The sequence below is a fragment of the Mus musculus genome, chromosome 1 (assembly GCF_000001635.26).
Source record: "Mus musculus strain C57BL/6J chromosome 1, GRCm38.p6 C57BL/6J".
NCBI lineage: Eukaryota > Metazoa > Chordata > Mammalia > Rodentia > Muridae > Mus > Mus musculus.
Genome location: NC_000067.6, coordinates 42,885,721 through 42,905,927, shown reverse-complemented (window position 1 = coordinate 42,905,927; position 20,207 = coordinate 42,885,721). Strand labels below are relative to the sequence as shown.

The 20,207-nt window shown below is 43.3% G+C and overlaps 1 protein-coding gene across 3 annotated transcripts in view; it reads right to left on the bottom strand.

Moving 5' to 3' along the window:
• Nucleotides 1-244: 244 nt before the first annotated feature.
• The window catches only part of Mrps9 (mitochondrial ribosomal protein S9), a 54,451-nt gene continuing 34,488 nt past the window's right edge, over nucleotides 245-20,207 (bottom strand). For 2 of the 3 annotated variants that reach the window (NM_023514.4, XM_030242824.1), the window contains 7 exons: nucleotides 18,142-18,221; nucleotides 10,511-10,578; nucleotides 9,760-9,835; nucleotides 7,320-7,488; nucleotides 6,379-6,487; nucleotides 2,464-2,633; nucleotides 245-523 (listed from right to left, as the gene is read on the bottom strand). In NM_023514.4, the coding sequence (NP_076003.3) occupies nucleotides 432-523; nucleotides 2,464-2,633; nucleotides 6,379-6,487; nucleotides 7,320-7,488; nucleotides 9,760-9,835; nucleotides 10,511-10,578; nucleotides 18,142-18,221 (764 nt within the window). In that variant the 3' untranslated portion in view covers nucleotides 245-431. The other variant, XM_006496257.4, reaches the window with a different exon arrangement.

Below are 20,207 nucleotides of genomic sequence, written 5' to 3'. Positions count from 1 at the left end.
AGCTCCTGCTGTAACCAAATCCTTCCAATCTTTGAACTCTTAGCTCTCAATTCCAAAAGCACACTGCAAGAACTACCGTGTGGGACAACCACCTAGCATCAGTGAGCAAGGGCCTGCCTCTGGTAGGCCGCTTCACCTTTTAAATAAGAGCCTCCCCTGCATAATGAGGTAACTATAACTTTCAAGTCTAATATGCAGAGTTACACTACTGTCTTTTTTAAAAGGTTTAAAAAAAAAGGGCGAATGAAACCAACATTCTTTTTATTATTTTCAATGGCAATCATATAACAAAATAGCACTAAAAATAAACCATGTCATAACGTAAACTCAAGACGATGTGTACACGCTGCCTCCATTGGTCAGTGCATGACTGTGCTCTACCATGAGCCAGGCACGAAGACGCTGTGCTCCTCGCTCTCCTGGGAAAAGTTTCAGCGCTTCTTCCAGGTGAACTTTCTTCGAGCACCCTCCTGGCCTGGCTTCTTCCGTTCTCTGATCCGAGGATCAGGGGTAAGTAGTCCGGCTGCAGCATAAACAGAAGCCTTTGTGAGCTGTGAGGAATGCTGGCTGCCTAGCAGATAAATGAGTGAGCCACCTGAGCCCCACAGCAACTGCTCTAAGAAAACCCTAGAGGCAGCCTGTTCCGATGAGGTCATTTCACTCCTCTGGGGTACTTTACCAGTTTCAGATACAACTGACAGCAACGGTTTATGCGTCTTTTTTCTGCACTCTGGGAGAATTATGAGTGTTTCTTTGGTTTTTAATACTCTTCAACTTAGGATGAAGCCATTTTTCTATGGTCAGTCATTATTCACTACGCTGAAATGTATTCTCCTTGTTTTTGAGGCTGGCCCTGAAGTTCTGATTCTCATGCTTTTGTCTCCCATGTGCTGCAGATACAGGTGTATGTCACTGTACCTGGGCAGTGAGGAAGCACACACACGCCTGCCAACAGCACAGCTGAAGTTCATATACAAACAGGGTTTGCTGAACATCGTTGAAAGAAGGAAGTATCTCACTAGAACTTCTGTGAAAATGGTATTCCTTGGTGTTTTACTTAAGAAGTTAAGTAAGTTCAGAGTTATTCTTTGGATAGAAACTGTTCTAGAAGAATAAAGTCACTTCCAGCTGGAAGCTGCAGCTTGTGTAATCATCAGAAGCAAAAATGGTTTGAGGCAACCCCTGGGTTACTTTACTTTCAGTGTATGGTCCGATGGGAATGTTAGTCACCATCGAAGACACTAGGAAAATCCAACTGCTGTATAATGTACATAGACTATTGCTTTTAGTTCTCCTTTTGTTGTTGAAGTCTCACTATGTGGCTCGGGCTGACCTGGAATTCTACATGTAGATCAGACTGGCTTTGAACTCACAGAGATCTGCCTGCTTCTGCCTCCCTAGTCCTGGGATTAATGGTGTGCATTCCTGATCCTGGCCCTTCTTACTTTTGTAACACTAGCAATCTTGCTATTGGCGCAGGGCATATGGTGGTATTTAGTAGGGGATTTATGGAATAAAATAACTATTATGAATGGAATAGAGGTATGTCCTATGTTATATCCAAAGCCATATGCACACCGCTCCAAAGAGCACAAGGGTTAAGTGGAATCCATCCAAACCCCCTTCACTACAGATTTTCACAAGTTAGTGAATTTCATTAAATGCCAAATTATTTATGTGAGCAACATTCTAAGAGAATTAAAAAAATAATTAAGTAGCCTAAGCCACAAGCTCTACTTCTATGATCCCAGTGGCTGCGCCACAGGCAGAGTCGCGAGACCACCTTCTATGGGTGGAAGTGAGGGAAGCTGGAAGCACTAGGTGGTTTCCAAAGCCTGCTGCATCTGCTGCACAGACCGAGCTTTCTTCCTGTGGATGGAGCAAAGGCCACCTTCAGCTTGAATGGCCTCTGCGTGTTATGTAATATCCAGCAGGATCAGGCATACTCTTTACCCTACCATGCAGTTGTCTTCATTCACTACCCAGGAGACAGGGTCACAAAGTGGAATGAAAAAGAAAAGCAAATCAAATTGTAATATCACAACAACAAAAGAGAAAAGCCCTGATGTTAGGAAACAGTTAATCTATCATTAACTAAAAAATTATCACTGACACTTATGAAGAAGTAAAAAAATCCAATTTGTTTCAAATATAGTTGAGTTATATGCTGGGTCTGCTGCACAAAAGATTATGCCTTAAGGCCAAAATAATTCCTGCAGGCCTTGGGCTGCATATTTCAGCAGAGACAAATGTCAATGGCTGGGAGGGAGAACCATTTCCTGTCCCAGTCTTGGGTTACGGTGTAGAAATCTAGCCTGCAACTGAGAGTTGTGGTTCTGCAGAATGGAGGGATGGAGGGGATGGAGGGGTCCTGAGAGCCACACCAGTGGGAGGCAGCATTCACACCCCCCGTCCCCACACCCGCCCACACACACACACACACACACACACACACACACCTACCTTGTCTCATCCACTCGACCTCATCCTCAGTGACGAAGCTGCACAAAGCTCTGGCCATCGCCAAGCGTATGGCGCCTGCCTGCGCTGACCTCCCTCCCCCGGAGACTGTGCAGGTCACATCGTGTCTCTCCAGCCGGTCCAGGAAGTGGAAAGGGAACATCAACTGTTCTCTAGGGCAGGGCACATCACATGGGTTAAGCCTCCTATGAAGATGTGACTTTGTGAACAGTTACAAAAACCAAATGGTGCCAGCCGCAGTTACACCAATCACAGAAACATGGCTCCTCCTGGGGTTTAGAATGCTTGGCTTATGTACAGCTCAAAGATTTTCTTTTTTTCTTTTTGGTGTGGTGGTGGCATGGGCAGAGTAGAGCAGTACATCAACTGTTACTGTTTACTGATAATCTCATGAGAACCTTGCAAGTTGTGAAGATCACCATGTAATGAAGCCTTACAGCCAAGGGGCACCATTACCCACTGAACCCAGCCTTTGAATTCAGCGGTCAGGTATACATTAATAGGCTTTCTCAAGCAAAACTCAGATGCCATTTGGCTTTCCTAAATGAGGTATATTTACTTCTGCAGAATGGACGGTACTCATCTGTTTAACGCTGTGTTTAAAGTTTCTAAAATCACAGTGAACATAACTATCTTCCTTCTACCCAAATCACAAATCCCTACTGTAGCTCCCTAAGATGCATGTACAGTCAGGCCCTGCAGGACCAAGGAGCAAACCACAGGTAGGCACCAAAGAGCAGCACACACAAGCATGGTCCTGAGCCCCTCTCACCCAGGAGAACAAGCACCTGCTCGCACCATTACATCAGTATGATGCTCACTGCCATCTCTATAGGAGTTGGATTTTGTTATTTTGCCTTCACCTCTGCTGAGTTTTTAATTTTAATGAATTTATTTATTTACTCAAGGCCGTGTGGGTGCTGGGCAAGCACTCTATCCCTGAGCTCCAGTATCTCCTGAACTTGTACTTCAGGAAATCCATTTGTATCGCATCATTTGCCTTGTCTGCCACTGCAGCTTTTACCGTTAGCTCTGAGCTGAGTACAGCTGGAGATGCAAACACAACTTTTCACACCAAACAGATAAGGAAATAACCCCTGTGAGTGGAGCCACAGAAACACTTCAAGGCCAGAGCAAGCTGTATCTGTAACGGTGCATCCAAGGACTGGCCAATTCCACAACAGACATAAGCCTACCCTGCTTTTTTTGACAGAATACTTAAGGCAACCAGACAAAACTAGCCATACTATTGTAAGCAACAGCCATATTATGGAAACCAAGGGAGCCAGAGACTGATAACCAAAGTGTGACACTGCAGGGCAGAGTGGGGCTGTCTGACGCATGCGCTGAGGAAGTCCCCACATCACCTGGCAGGAAGAGAGTTTGCAACAGAAGTGAAGCTACAAAAGAGGCTTTTGACCAACCATTTGTTTGAGACCATAAACATTTATCTGTCTCAATACTCAAGGTTTTTAGATTCCAAAATACATGCTTATATAATCAATCACCAGACCAAAATTCAGAAAAACAAAACTGAACTGCAGAATAAAATTTCTGGAGCTACATTAGTCATGGAGGCAGAATGGTCAAGGTGAGACAGATGACAAAAGTCTGCAGAGCGGGAAGTTGGAAGGACACTGAGTGTAAAACAATCTACAAGCCTCACCCCAAACTTTAACAACTAGTCATGCTGCTGCCACTGGTACCAGTTTTAAACCAGCACAGACTTGCAGGTTCATCAAAGGAAAACCCTTCACATCGCAGCACTTCCTCTCTCAGGAGTGCCGATGAAAGCCTTCACTGCAAACCCCACACTGTCTTAGTTGTACAAACTGGCATGCTTCAAAAATTTACAAATCAATGATTTCCTCGTTTATATGTTCTCTGAATGCTAGTCCTCTGGTACCAAATACAGACACTGATTTTTGTGTAGCTGCTTCAAATGCACGCCTGTTCCTTCTACTACGCGATTAGCGCATGTAAGTATCAGTTAGTTCAGCTTTCCAGAAAGGTTATCAACTTCTCTTGTGTCCCAAATTCCAGGCACACAGCAATCCATGTTTGTTGTAAATAAGAGCAAATGAAAGACCTCTGCTGACCCTGGGGAGGCACCACTGCAGCATCCTCACGGTCAGCTTTCCCTCTGTAAAATGGCAGCCCTCACAGAAATAACCCTGGGAGGATGAACAGGTCCAGTGACTTGAAGAACAGCAGCGCGGAGATCATCGTGCACAGCTCCCTCTCCCAGCTGCAGGTCTGGCTTCGAAGCTTTGCGTCTGAAGTTACACAGCTCAGAAACAGACCCTTGCTTCTGCCATCTCCCAGTGACAGAGGTCTCTTCACTGTTGACTCAAAATTATCAGCCCTGCTTCTCTGGAAGGAAAGGGTAGCACATCGCTAGCAGGGCCCCCCATTCCCCAAGGCTATCTTAAGTCAGTCAGAGCGTCTGCGTGTCCCTTCCCACTAAGAGCAGCAGCACTAGGCTTCCCAACCAGATGTTCCTTAATAGCAGGTATCATCTTTAATAGTAGTCATAACCATCTAATAGTAGGCACTGACATCTTTCGCATAAAGGGCCACAGATAATGTTGCTGGTTGAATTCAAACTAAAAGACTCAGCTGCCAGGAGTAGTGGAAGTACCTTCAATCACAGAGCTTGGGAGGTAGAGGCAGGTGATCTCTGTGCCTCAGACTTGGGTGGGTCTCACAGCAAGTTCCAGGACAGCCAGAGCCATGCAGTGAAACCCTGTCTCAACCTGGGGTGGTGGCAGGGAGTTGGGGAGATGTAAGATTTAAGGTGAAACTGAATTTCCAGACTAAGCTATGGTTAAGACTGGTGGTTAAATCATAGGTAACTATGTCTGCACACCAAATCACAGAGAGGCCAGCCATCCTTGCTGTTTCTGCTGAAGTCACTATCCTGTGGTGTGGGCCTCTCGCTGGCTTCTCCTAGGCTCCCTGCATCTATTCCAGTGAGATAATGGCTGAGAACGTTTAATTTGTATCACACAGAGTTAAGAACAAATTCCCTCTTGACACGGGGACACATTCAAATACAAGGAATGCACTTTCCTGAGGCAGTTACTGTTGCTTTACACAACACAGGCATAGAGGAGCCTCAGCCCCCTGCCTTACACACCAGCGCGCACTCTGGACACAGGAGTAGAAGGTAGGAAATAATCTCGCAGCACCTCGTCTGCACAGAGCCAAGTCGTGGGATAGCTGCCGTCCACAAGAAGAGCTCTGCATGGCGGCTCACTCAGAGCTCCAAGGGAGGACAGCGAATGGACAGAAGCCGTGAAACGCCTGATTGGGAAAACACCTACCTTTTCAGGAATAATGCACACAGAACCAGGAACGGACAAAAGTTGTGTTTTGACTTTACTCCAGACAGGTTTCTTTGCTTCCTCCATATATGAACAATTAATTCCCTCCAGAAGGAGGAAGTTGAAAGGGAAAAGGCAGACACTTTCTAGTGTTCACAATTGGGAAAACGAGCCGAAGCTCCGGAGCTCTCCCCTCCCCTCCCCTGCTTTGCCAGCGTTGGTTTCTGGGGCAGCTGCTTTCTGTGAACACCGTCTTTCCATCAGGAGGGCATGCGCTTCCCTTACACTCTGGCATTGGCATGCTCTGCACTTCAAATGTGAGACACACCTCACAACACTCACACTGCCGGAGGAGCTGACAGAATGAGTCAACTCACGGGCCTTCTAGGGAGGTTTCTCTAAAAATCTGAAAAACTACCTAGAAAAATAGCAATAGTTTCTACTTAGCTAGTTTATTAGTGAGGAGAAATTATCCTTTAGGTAAACACTCAGAAAACTGTGGGTCTCCTTAATGATGATGATGATGGATTATAATGCATGCTTTCCTTAAAAGCAGGAATCCAAACCTCACCTGTCCTGTGTGATGGGAAAGTAAATTAGATAATCAACTCCGTTCACGTGGATCTTCCCGCTTCCGTGCTCATAAACGACCGCCTGTGCCGTGGCGCTCTTCCTCCGGCCTGCAGGGATGGGAAAGCCCGCCAGTGAGTTCAGGACCGAGCTTCCCAGTGTCACAGTAAGATCACACTTCCCGCTGACTGCATAAGCCTGCAAAGAGGAAACTTCCACGACTACTATAGTCAAAAGTTACGCCTGAGTCATGAGGCCGACAGACTGTGGGGGAATTATGCTCTGCAATTCCATCTCAGAAACACCCATGATTTAAAGTTTGTTTCAGAAGCCCAGTCATTCCCACTCATTTGTCATGCTACAGAACCAGCCACCGACTCAAGGTCCTTCTATTATACTTAATAAAAGTGAGTCAAGACAGATTTCTAAAAATATGTGAATTCTAGAGTGAAATGCAATCGGAAGAAGTGAAAGGAACCCTAGTGAAGGGACACTCACAGGTGACTCACAGGTAAATACATGTAACAGGTCAATTTCCAAAAGAGAGGTCATATCTAATGCCTTCACTCATAGTCCAGGAAAATTCAAGTTGAGGCCTCAAGTTTTTATGTCACATGTTTACATCTGAACTGCAGAGTCACTGCGCACTGTAGTTTTGAGAACAATCCCTTATCGCTAACAGGTTGTTGACGTTACCAGAGGAAAAGGTGAAACAGTTTAACGAGTGCACTGCTGTGGATCCATCCACACTTTCTCTTGCAACATTGAAGGTCAATTTAAAAAACAAAAACAAAAAACCTCCAATAGAGTCTTAAAATTAGGAAACCTAATGGAGCAGTAGCAGAGCCAGCAAAGCCAGCGTGTTCTGGAGAGCGGCTGCCCAAGCACCATCCGTGTCTGAGTGCCGACGACGGACACAGTCTCTCTGTGGGATGTCGTTACCTTCGCTGGTGCTGAAGGCCATGCCCTGCTCGTCATACTGCACGGGTTCAATCAGTTGCTTTTTTGATTGAATAGTTACACTTCTGCGGAACCTCTGCACAAATTCTTCTTCTGCAGGCCCGCACGGCAATGTCAATAGCTTCTCGAGCAGTCGGATGAACTGTGCATACTGCAGACAATAGACTTCATTAGAAGAAGCAAGTGTAATTGCATTTGCTAAAGTTTTGCTATTTATATATACTTGATCTTTCCAATGCTGCTTTTCTTGATGAATTTTGACAGGATGACACTTGTGCATCTTCATGCTGCTTTTCCAACAGCAGCAGATGCATCCCTTTCTCGTGCATCGTTCGTACTCAAGCTTTCCTCTCAAAAAAAACAAAGGGATTTATCACTCAAAAAATCAATTTCTCTGCATTATGATCATGAAATTGATATTTAAATTTATTTTAAAAATATTTAGATGATCTTCAAAAGTATAACTTCTAGTCTGTCAATAGAACTGCATCAAAAGGAACATTAGAAATAATTTCTAGTCAGTTATAAATAGCAGAAGAGTCTGATTTTGAGAAAATGTTCCCCTTAAGTTATATTTCATAATACATTTGGCAAATATATTTTTGGCTGTTCAAGCTGTGTTACTTTAATGTTTATGATTTCCTTTAAAACCGAACAATCAAGCTATTTAAAAATTCAAGAGATACTTGACTTAAAGGGCAACCTCTTGAAATAAATTATCCTTGCTACTCTGTGCATTTTTTTTAATAGTTCTTGAACATGTGATTAGAAAGTAAACAACTTGGTATTAACCCCTTAAAATTAGAAGCCAGAATAATCATTCTAGAGTGTCTGTGGAGAAGGAAACAACTACACTTAAGAGCTTGAGTTAAGATGGATTGGGGAGCCCAGTTTTTGATGACTTATTTGTTCCTTGCCAACCCTAAAAGTCATACCCAACTTTGCCACACTTGCCTTTCCATTGAAAAACCATTAATGATTAATTCGAAATATCTGAGACTCTCAACAGTCTAAGCAGTATTAAAACAACTGTTCAAATACATACATCTTCCTGGGAAGCAAGAATAAGAGGGAAGACATGCGGATTCTAAGTCAGGGCAGAGAACCTACACACCTGTGACCATGCTGGCTCGGTACCCATGGCCACACTGCTAGCCCGTTTCCTCTTCCTCCCCAGCTGTGTCCCTGGACTCAGACACTCTCACCATTTCTTCTCTGACCCTTTAAAAAGACATCAACGGGTCTCTGTAGGATATGGCTGTGGTCATGAACTAGCCTATGGTTTAGGAAGCCAGAATCTGCTCCCACTGCCTTCGGCTTTATCATAGGCACAAGTTCCAGGACTTCTGATAATACCAGCCACTCTCAATGTATAGAGGATTATTACCTATGCTGTATTTTGGTTTTTATAGCTATATGCTGTTAGAAAGCTCCTTAGAGCATTTCTAAATGGAAAAGACAGACAAAAAAATCCACAGATTTTTACAAAAATCAAAGTGGCAGCTGGAAAGCAGAAAGTAAATGAAATAACGCATTTAAAAAGAAGCAAGAGATCTTTCCAGTTCAGCTGCAGCACGGCAGGACTCAGTGGTTAAGATCCTAGCAATCACGTCCAGATCTGCCACCAACCAAATTCCTGACGCATCGTCTAAGCAAACTGCAACTTTCCCAAGCCACCAACTTCTCCAGGATTAAATGAGAACCAGCAATGGACACAACTGAAACCTTATAGTGGCAAGGGACTAGCTACTGTAGGTGTGGCTACTTCTACAGCAGGTTAATACATCCAACTTCCTTGGATGATGCAGAGATCTATCAGGACACTCAACACAGTAAGAACAATCAAGACCTAAAATGGGGTCCTGAACTTTACAGGGCACAGATTCACCTGGGATTCCTGGATGGCTCTCCAAGGATTCTATGTGAGGTCTGAGGTGAAGTTTAAGAAAATGCAGCTCAGAGCCATCGTTCTTAGTGCCTGAAACAGTGGATTTGCAGGTCCCAAGACACAAACCACGGCCCTCACAGACCTGCATGTTAATGAGGTAAGCCAGAAAGTCACAGATGCATGAAGGTAACCATGCGCTGAATCCTTTTCTACCTGATGGCTCCTTGCATTCATCATTAGCTTAAACAATTAACCACTGGCCTTACTGAAGAGAACAAAAAACAACACCTGCTTTACTCCCTAAAACAACTGGCAGGAGGCACGAGGGCACTTACAAAGGAGAAGGAGGACCTGGAGATGAGATGTGTCACTCCTCTGACTGCAGAAATCAACAAGGGCTGTGTGAGAACAAGGCTAAGTGTCTGGGGCACACCTGGGATGCTCTGAGGAGCATCACTCTCAGGGTCTTAACACAGCAATTGTCTGCATTCTCATGACACAGGTCCCCTTAAATTAAAAAGATTAATTACTCACATCTTCATCTGACAGTTTTTCCACTAACATTTCTTCTAGTTCCTCCTTAATCAGCCATCTGCTGCCAATCAGGTCTCTGTTAAAATATCACATATATTTTTAATTAAGCATGCAATTAGAGTTATATCACAAAAGATCCTACATACAGTAGCAATTCATGATGTGGAGTCAAGTTTTCAAGCTAGTCAGGAGTCCTCCTACATATACCATTTTGGAGAAACACTCCATTCTTTCAATCTACCTGAGAAAAGACACTCTGAGTAAACATTTTGCTGTAAGCGCTAAATGTGTTATTATGAAACTTCAGTTAAAAGCTACCAGATTCTTTAAAGCTTAAAAGTGTGCCTGTACAATTTACGCAGAAGGCATACACAAGACAGTATTTTCTTATCAACTGGCTGAGGTAGTAATAAAGTCCCAATTTTAAAAAAAAAAATTATAGCCACAGCCACAAGCTGGACAAGATGACTAAGGTGTCATCTGTATAAGAACAAGTATAAATCTATGAGTAGGTCTGTCATAAGCTGGATGCATGCACAGGGTCATGGAGCTGACTGATCACCTATACAGAAAACACCAAGTATATCATAATCCAAAAGAATGATTAGATACCACATAATCCATAAGAATAAGTCCAGAATGTCTTCCCTTAAGTAAGAATCACCTACTTAGAAACCCAACTTTAGTGAGTAGTGCTGAAATGCTGTGCACACCTGAGGCCTCCAGCAAGCAGCGGAGGACAAGCCCTTACCTGGACTCAGCGCTTGCCGACAGTGGCCCTCTGTGCTTTTCCAGCTGCATGACCTTTCCATACACGTCCTGAGGGAAACAGTGCCCAGAGAGTGAGCGAGGCGGCCAGTGCTCCTGGTGACATGGTTTATCGTTCTTCCAAGCACCCCTTACTCTAAGGCGCCCTTCTCAGTCAGCTTCAGAGTAAAGAGTTCTCATCTGAGCCAAGGGGCGTAGTTTCAGTGAAAATGTATAAGATTTAACTGTCTTAAAAATGTCTACAACAACTTTTACATTTCACACCACTGAGTATGGCTAAAACAACACAATTCCTGAAAACTATGTCTTTTCCTTACAGTTTCATAAATAGAATACAGATTTTCATTTTTAAAAAATCCTATTTTATGAAACAATATACTCTTTACACTTAGAGCCATTTATAGCACAGTGACTACCTAACACTTAATCTTAGAATCTAAGATTTTAAGAGACCCTTTGACTGTGGTTAGGGTACTTGTATCTGGTATGTGTAGTGCTAGGGACTAAACTTAGATTTCACAATGCTAAACAAATGCTCTTCTCAGCAGCTAACACAACACATTAAGGCAGGAATTCTCAACTTGTGGGTTGAGACCCCAGGGAAGAACCCTTCACAGACCACTGGAAAACACAGATATTTACATTACAATTCATAAGAGCAGCAACATCAGTTATAAAGTAGCAATGAATTAGTTTTATGGTTGGAGTGCTTCACCACAATGTGAGGAACTGGATTAGAGGGTTGTGGCATTAGAAGGTTGAGAACCACTGCGAACCACTGAAGCAAGATCAAACATTTTCAGCACACTGGTTTCTAAAAAGCAGTTCTCAATACTTCTGGAATCCTCAACAGGCAAGCTCTTCCTCACCTGTACCTGTGGACAGACAGCATGTCCAAGTGCACACGGCACTGCCTGAGCTCGCGCCCCAGGGAAAGAATCAGTCAACCAGCCCCTGGACTTGAGGCTGCAGTGGCTGGAGGCATGGCTCCAAATGCAGGCAGAGATATGGAAGGTATGAGAACACTAGCATGGTCAGAACATACCTTCTTCTCTTTGAAAGGGTTTAATTTTCTAGAGTTACCAAAGCAACTAACTACTGTAACAGTAAGACCTTCCTCATAGATGAGTTTCAAGTTTAGACTGGTAAATTAACCATTTTCCAATGGCTTCCCCGCAGTTTTCACTTAAAATCTTTTTCTAATTTCTACTTATTACTGTGTAAGCACGTGTACTGTCTGTATGTGGGTGCATATGTGGAGGCCAAGGGATGCCTCTGGAGAGTCACCTCTCCCTTTCTGCTTGCACATGGGTTCCAGGAGTGAACTCAGCAAGCGCCTTCACTCCGAGACTCCGCCCAAGTTGCACTTCAAGTCTCTATTTTTCTACGAATATTCTTTCACTACACTGTTTCCTTCTGGTGTTGCTCATATCCATAATCACTCCCACATAATTTAAGTAAAGAGATGTCAAAGGGAGCATGGCGAAGTGTGCATCAAATGTCAAGCACAGTGGGTTCCACTTACTGATGACAAATGTCTGAACCGGTGAAGCCCAGCCACTTGCTGCTCCCTGGGTTTCTCAAGCAGGAGGTTCTGGGACATGAATCCAGAGCCTGGAGCATGCAGGCGCCTCTCTGCTCATCTATGCTATCAGCTGCAAACACTCTTCAATAAGGAAATCCACACAAAGAACTTAGCACAGTGCCTGCCTATAGCAGTGGCCAATGATGCTGTCCAGAGTCAAGTTAGTAAAAGCACCGCGCTGGCATTCACTTCCACGCATTCTCTCTGTTAGTGTAAGAAACGACTCTCAAGAGTCTGCCTTGTATGCAGTTCAGCTAAAAGCATCAGTTCTCTGGGAAGTAAATTCTATAGCTTCAATTCCCGGAAGAGATATGTTACGATTTACATAGAAAAATCGTTGAGGGCATAAAATATGCCAGGAACTGTCAACATCACAGATTATCACTGGTAGCTTTTGGTATATTATTACATTTCCACTTGATTTTTTTAGGGGCACTAGAGAATTAGAATGACCCCACCTACTCTAAGCTTATATACTGTACTTAATAGTGTAATTTCAAATATGACAGGAATAACCCAGATGTGAAATGCTGAATCATTAATCACAGCTATGATTAATATTTCATAAAATCAAAGCAAGCCTATCCACCTCTTGTGCCATCAGATTTCCATAATGTATGAGTCAAATTTAGAAGGTGCCTTAATTTGAAAATACCAGATGCTCAGGTTGAAAAAGAAATCCTTAAACTAACAGCCCTTGCCGGAGACTTAGCAGTATGAATCTCAGTATCCTTCACAATTTGTTTGGGTTACACTAATCATGTGGAAATTCCAATTTTAGGACGAGTAAACAAATAACAGTGCATTGGAGGGCAGCACAGGAGAAGTCAGGTGCATTTGGTGTACCAAATAGTTATTAATGGTAATCTCCAGTTTAGAGAGTGCGATCACTAACAGTTTGCAATCTGTTAAAAGAGTCACAGAGAATCAACCTCTTAAGTAATAACAACCCCAAGTGCTTTGACCACTCTTGTAAACAAAGCCACAGAAATAAGCACCAATGTAATTCAGAAAGGTTGATGTACTGCAGGTTGCAAGTGACATGCTTCTGTTACAGACCCCTGCCACCCCTCGGTGAATGATTTACCTATCAAAAAGGCCATTCAACAAAAAATGGCAAGAGTCTTTGCTCCAGGCCATAGGAACCACTCTGGGATAGCAGTAAGGACATTGGTGTGCTTAGGACTCCCATCCCATAGATTTTTACATCTTGAATTAAAGTCACATATTATAAATAAGTGTACAAAAGTAATCTCATTGAATTAACAGAGGTAGCAAGTTAAATCCTATTTTTAAAACATTATTTTCCTAACCATACACTTTGAATATATGAGGTATACAATACTAATTATTCATATATGAAGAAAATGAAAATACCTCTAGACTGCTGAATTAATGATTGAATTAATTCCTGCTGCCAAGAAGTCTTAAATAGGCATATATATGTGTGTTTGTGCACACTTTTTAATTTTTATTTATTTTTATTTCATGTGCACAGGTGTTTTGCCTGTGTTTATGTCTGTATGAGAGTGTCAGATGCCCTAGAACTCCAACTATATATAGCTGTGATCCACAGTGTGGCTGGTGGAAACTGAACCCAGGTCCTCTGGAAGAGCAGCCAGTACTTAAACACTGAGCCATCTCTCCAGCCCAGCACATGACTTTTTAAAAACAAGCACTCCACACAGTCGCTAAACAATTACTCAATAACAGTTATTTTAACTGCATTTTTAAAGAGAGAAACATTACATTCAAGAGGTTTAAATATTCATGGGATTACAGGGACATTTAGAAACATTTAAGCCAAGCACAGATGCCATGACACTTCATCCCAGGACCCTGGCTTGCAGTCTACAGTAGCCTAAGCAGGCAGCCCTCTCCCGAGGGGCTGTGGTCCTTAGGCACAAGAACTGGGGTTACTTAAGTTGTCAGAAAAAAACTTGCAGAATCTCTGAAATGCCAGTAACTTCTTTTACAAGGCAAACGAGCTTTATGTATGTAAAAACTCACATTGTCTGTCTGTCCCAGCATGGGTTTCATGGGACATATCAAAGTGTTCTTCTGGGTACAAGAACTATAGGCCACACCTCTTAAGCAATAATGAGAGATCCCAGTGCACAACATGCAGCACTTCTAAGCTGGACTCACTAAGTCTCAAGTCCCCTTTCTTGAAGAGCCTTCCAGGTAATGTGGTGTACTCCACCCATGTCTTAGTAATTAAATTAGACAAAGGGGTCCCCAGGTCAGAGTCAGATAACCACCTCCTAGAGTAAGTTGTAAATGGCTTGTTACAGTCTGGATACTGTTGTCCTGCTCAACCCCAGGGCCTGTGTATGGAGGCTTTGTCTCCAGGGTAGTGCTACTGGGAGGAGCTAGGGCCCATAAAACACCTTCTGGTCATTCTCCAATGACTGAAAGCAACCATGGCCCCTGCTCTCCTTTTCCACTTCTCTACTGTAAGATGAGCAGCCTTGAATAGCAGATAGCTTACCATTGACTAAAAGTCCCAAAACTGTGCCAGTGAAACATCTTGTTACCATAGGTAATTTTTTTAACACTGCAAGTTACGAAAGGAAAAAAAAAAAGAAACTAATACAATTTTCAACTCACTTGTAGTAAGTGAATAGTCAGTCTACCCCACCTCCCACCTGGCTGCTCTGGGAAAGCCGGGCTAAGGTCAAGGCTATACCAGCCTTTACTCCTGGCCCAGCCCTCTGTCCATCTCACCGAGTCATAAATAAAGGTCTCTCTAGATCAGCCACTGCTTGCATATCTGCTCTATAGCAATTTCACGTCACGGTGCTAGGGATGGGGTCCAGAGGCTCATCTGTCAGAGCCACAGCCTATTTTCTTTTCCAAACACACATCTATCACTCTTGGAATCCTTCTCTGTCCTCTGCTCAGCATTTCCAGGAAATTTCTGTCCCTGCTCTTTCCCATCTTCTGTTCTTGAAACCTAGGCTGCAGCTTCTCACGCCTGAGAAGTACGCGCGTCTTCCTGCTTAAGTGGCTCCTGAGGGAATGCAACCATAAAGTTTCAATAAAGAAGGCAGCTCAGGTGGAGGCAGCTCTTCAGAGCCATTCCAAAAAACCCAGGAAGTCTCTTATTTCTTAAAACCACTTTTAATTGTTTAAGAAGTTGTGTCAAGATTGTTTTACAGGTTTTCATTATAAATGTACATCTTGCTAACAGGATTTTTACTGAGGAGTCATTATGTCCACAGCAACGTTGGGTATGCAACAGACCTGCAAAGGAGCCCTTAGCGTGTGACATGAGAGCACCCCATAGATCCAAGGGTGCCTTCATTCCATACTTGCCCCCCAGTATGCTTCATTTCCTCATAGGGACAAATGCGATACATGTTTCTCTCATGGTCATTCTTCCTCACAAATCTCATTATGTCCCCAAAATCGATGAGCTAGCTGTACAGGAACAGGAAACAGTATTCACTAAAGCATTCTATACCACCCCACCCCCCTTTTTTAAACTTTGAGATAGGGTCTTGCTAACTTTCTTTGCTGGCCTGGAATTCCCTGTGCAGAACAGGCTGGCCTTGAATTTGCAGCCATCCTCTTGGGCCTGCCCTGCAAATGCTGAGCTTACACGGGTCATGCTTAGCTATATACTGGTTTTGCCTTTTATTTTTAAAGGCAGGGTCTTTGATGCAGTCCTGGCTAATCCAGAACTCACTCTGAGGACCAGGCTGGCTTCAGTCTCAAAGATCTGCCTGCCTCTGCCTTCCGAGAGCTGGTATTAAAGACGTGCATCACCATGCCTAGTCTAGTTTATATGCTGTTCTTAACTGCAGTATGCATCAGAGCTATCTTAGACTAGTTGTAATGAGGTACATATACTTGCTATGCAAAAAGCCAACCATATGAAAGAGACTCAGCACGATTGTAAACAATAAGAAAGGTTCATAGAGCTGAGAAAGGTCTCCTCACACAGCTGCACACAGGCTTGAGATCAGTTCCCTTATCAACAAGCCTGGCCACGGACTGTCCTGCCTCACACAATTACAGCTGCTCAGACGTGGGAAAGGCTGTTTGGCCGAGTGTCTTTCCCCTGTCACCCTGAGAGAAAATTGTACCTGCAAAAGCAAATGGTAGCGACAAAGCTTCATTCCTAAGGCTTTCAGCCTGTCATTCTCTGGGGGCTGCTTCCTGCGCTGCCTGGGGCAGAGGGAAGGCAACCCCACCGCAGGATGTTAGGGCGGAACAAAGGAGAGAAAGCCTACCAGCTGGCCTGCTTCTGTTGGACTTTAAGTGCAGTGCTCACTTCAGCATGAAAGTGCCTCTGCAGGCTGAGCAGTGAACACTTAGAGGATTTCAAAGTACAATCACCTCAGAAGCCAGTGATGTGTGTGCTCTATGAGATGATATGGCTGTGAGTGTGGCTCTAATTAATGGCATTTGCCATAAGTGATGCTGATGTGACTGGCAAACAGAGTTTCCTGAGTTAACGAAATTTAAAAGCCTAAAGAAATCTCCTATGTGCAACAAAACTCAGCCCAACCCAGGGGAAGAGCATTTATTAGTCAAATATAATTTGACATTTCAGTCAGAGTACGGTAAAATTCTATCCCATCAGTTTCTGGAGCAATACCTTTTAAAGCACACAAGCAAACTAAAAATAAAGCCAGGCCTCTTACACAATGTGTAATTTCTTCATTATGATGGAATGCAACAAAAGATCTTGCCCTTGGGTTGCTCCATTTCAGCCAAAACAAATGCAAATGGCTTGTCAGATGACAGCTGTTTGATAAGGCTCCTCTGTAAGACCTGCACACTTTACTTTTTCCCGTGAAACTTGGGATGAAGGCAGAAGGCAGGAAGAGAATTAATGTAGCATACAGTCTAAAGGCAATGCTACAACCGTGATTAAGTAGAAAAGTTAAAAGGCACAGATTTTCCACAGCTTCGCTGCGTGCAACCCATCCGTGTAACAAGTTGACAGGCCTAGCGCGTCAGCTCCATCATCCCCTCCGACAGCTAAAACGCGGCACTGCATCCCTTTTCAGGGGAAATTTGCGTCTGCACCATGAAGCGTTGTACATTATTTCTTAGCACTGCAGGGGGCTCAAGTCCATATGGAACCTTCACAAATATTACCACAGATCAAACCAGCGGCGTTTGGAGGCAGATTTGACATACCTATTTAAATGAGCAGCAGGGGTCCTCGGGCAGCCGCGGGCTGTGCGCGGGAGGCTCCGTGGAAGCCGGAGCACAGCCCCATTACTCAGCAAAGACACACTCAACATTTGTCATTCATTTCATTTCTGCCAGGGCACGAAGCTCATTTGCCCAAGGTCAACAAAAAGCGAAAAGAAGGTTTTCTTTTTTTCCCTAAGAAATAAATGTACCTGACAAGTGGGGACTTCGTCCGTTGGGTTTGTGAAGCACAAATAAACAGCAGATCGGCCTAGAGGCAGAGGAGTGAGTGCAGAGGCCCCAGCCTCTGACTGTGAATGGGGAAAGCCCCATAAATATCTCCATAGCTTTAAAAGTCACAGTATGGATAAAACAGAACTTGACACCATGTTTCTAAAAATATAATGTGTTCTGTCTTTAAAAATGATGACCAGCATCCACCTTTTTTTTTTCTAAAAGCAGTTTTGGGGACCACCCTCAAATTCCCATACTATGACACAGTTCTCGCGGAAGGCAACAAAACAAAATCCCCCAGTATACTGAAAAGCAAAAGCACAGTAGGACCTCACCGCTAAGCCTGTTGTGAGCTGGATTCTCTCTCACACACTGCACTGACCAATGGAGGGTCCAACCTGTAATACGAGTAGCAGAAGCAAAGCAGACATAGGCCCTCACAATCCTGACAGCACGCTGGTCCCTCACCTGGACAGGACTTGAACGCGGCGCAGGAGCACTTTCGGGATAGACACTGATGCAGCGGCTGAGGCAGCACAGGAGGTTCTCATCAGAAACCTCGGCAAGTCCTTGACACTGAGAGAGTTCTGACACTGAGAGAAGTCTCCACAAGAGTTTTATAGCTTATAAATAAATATACTTACGTGCATTAATGAATAGTACGATTGTTTGCCAGTATAGAAGAGAAAATGAAATGGACGGCCATCTTCTCCCCACTGGGTTGCTAATGAAAATAAAAACAAAAACATGTACAGAGATAAACCAAACTTTGAGTCTAATGATAGTATGGGCTACATCTGTGATTCAGATTAGCTTATCAAAAGTATCTAAAATAACAAAATTATCCATATTTAAAATGCATGTATTTAGCATATTTAATATGTAAATGCTTAGGATAGTTATTGTTTCATATTATTTAGCAGAAAACAATGTCTGTACTTAATAAAATATTCCATCCTGAAGAGCTATTTCATTTGTTTTAAATAAAATCTATAAGATAACACAAATCACTTTGTTAGAATAAAAGTATTTAGGTTCCACATTTTTCAAATGAAAAATGACAGTCAATAAGTCAGTGAGCATATTCCGAGATTTGAGGCAGCCCAGCACAACACACCTGCACTGGACAGCCTGCCTGTTATATCATTTATTCCAACCCCATTGTAAGCTCCCACAGAGAGTTGAAAACAGCCACAACATAAGGGGGAAACTTTGTGTCAAGAGAAAACAGAGAAAATCATATCCCCTGGCTTACTACATAGTATAAGCACCCCCCCCCCCATATGCTATGATCAGTATAACAGTGGGACCTGGTACTTCCTGGCAGTATTCACCACTGAGCCCACTCTTCAGAAATGTTTAACCTGGCTAAACATGTATGGCTTCTCATGACCTGTTCTTACAGCAGACACACTGACAGCTGCCGTGTGCTGTGGATCTTTGGAGGCCACAAGCTCCTGTACAAACAGGCTTCCTTTACCGTTTCCAAACAACATCCATCTCCGCCAGAACACACTTATTTTCCTATTTTTTTTTTCTGGAATTCTGATCACTGTCATATTTGGGTATTCAATGTATCTAGAATTTGTACTTGGGAAGCAGAAAGCCTTTGTTTTTAAATAGTAAACATTTTTTTTCTGTTCAAATACTTGTATATGCAGGACTTTTTTCTTCTCTGAGGATAATTATTATTGGATTATGAATATACTTAAAATGGAGGAACAACACTGAATGAATGTTGAAAAGGTTTGGACTGAAAAGAACAGCCATGCGAGGTAAGGTGGCTGAACACTTTCCAGGGCATTTCCACATGCTCCATGCTGTCTTCCGCATTACCCAGTACTTGAACCTGCACTCTATACAAAGGATTCTCATTGCATAGTTCAAGTCAGTCAGAAAGTAAGCAAAACCAACAAAGCCAGACAAGCATCCTGGTGATGCTAAGACCACTGTTAAGTTTGGGTAGAACCTTGAATCACAGCTCTGTGTGCATTTGTGCTCACAAATGTAGACTTCATAAACTCTATGCACACACATGCATTCTTGCTAATCATAGACGATTAACTCAATCTACAGTATAATAGTTTGCGATGCACTATTGCTACTTTGACAGACTACAAAGCTTACTGTATCACAGCATGCATCAGAACGTAATGGTTTTCAGGTACACTCTGTTCTTAACGCTGCTAACACGTGAGAAGCTTCAAACTCCTAACGTCTGGCTAAGCTGCACTGTCGTGGGCTGCTCGCGTATTACTTGTCTTTCTGTCTCTGCTCCGATAGTTACAGGAAGCCAGCCTCACTCTTCCTTACAAAACCCCTCACTACTCTTAACACCTTCAAGCATAATGCGATCTCCCCCAAACACCTACTAACCATAGCCAGTTAGTAATTTTGAAGACAGAGCCAGATCCAATGGGACAGGCAATTCAAAAACTAGTCTAGGAAACCAGCAAGAATGTAGCTGGGCTTCAGTGACATTATTTATCTAAGCATGAGGAGTGCCTTGGCTCACTGGCCAACACAGGGAGGGAAAAGGTAAAGAGAAACATTGGGCTATTATCTTTCTTTTCTTCCTTCCTTCCTTCATCATCATCATCTTTTCTTTTTTTCACTTGTCAGGTGTTCCCTTAAGATTTTTAGCTTAATTTTCCATGAAAATCTTGTCCATGTTCCTGTAGTTCTAAGCAGAGTATGTCTGCTGTTGATA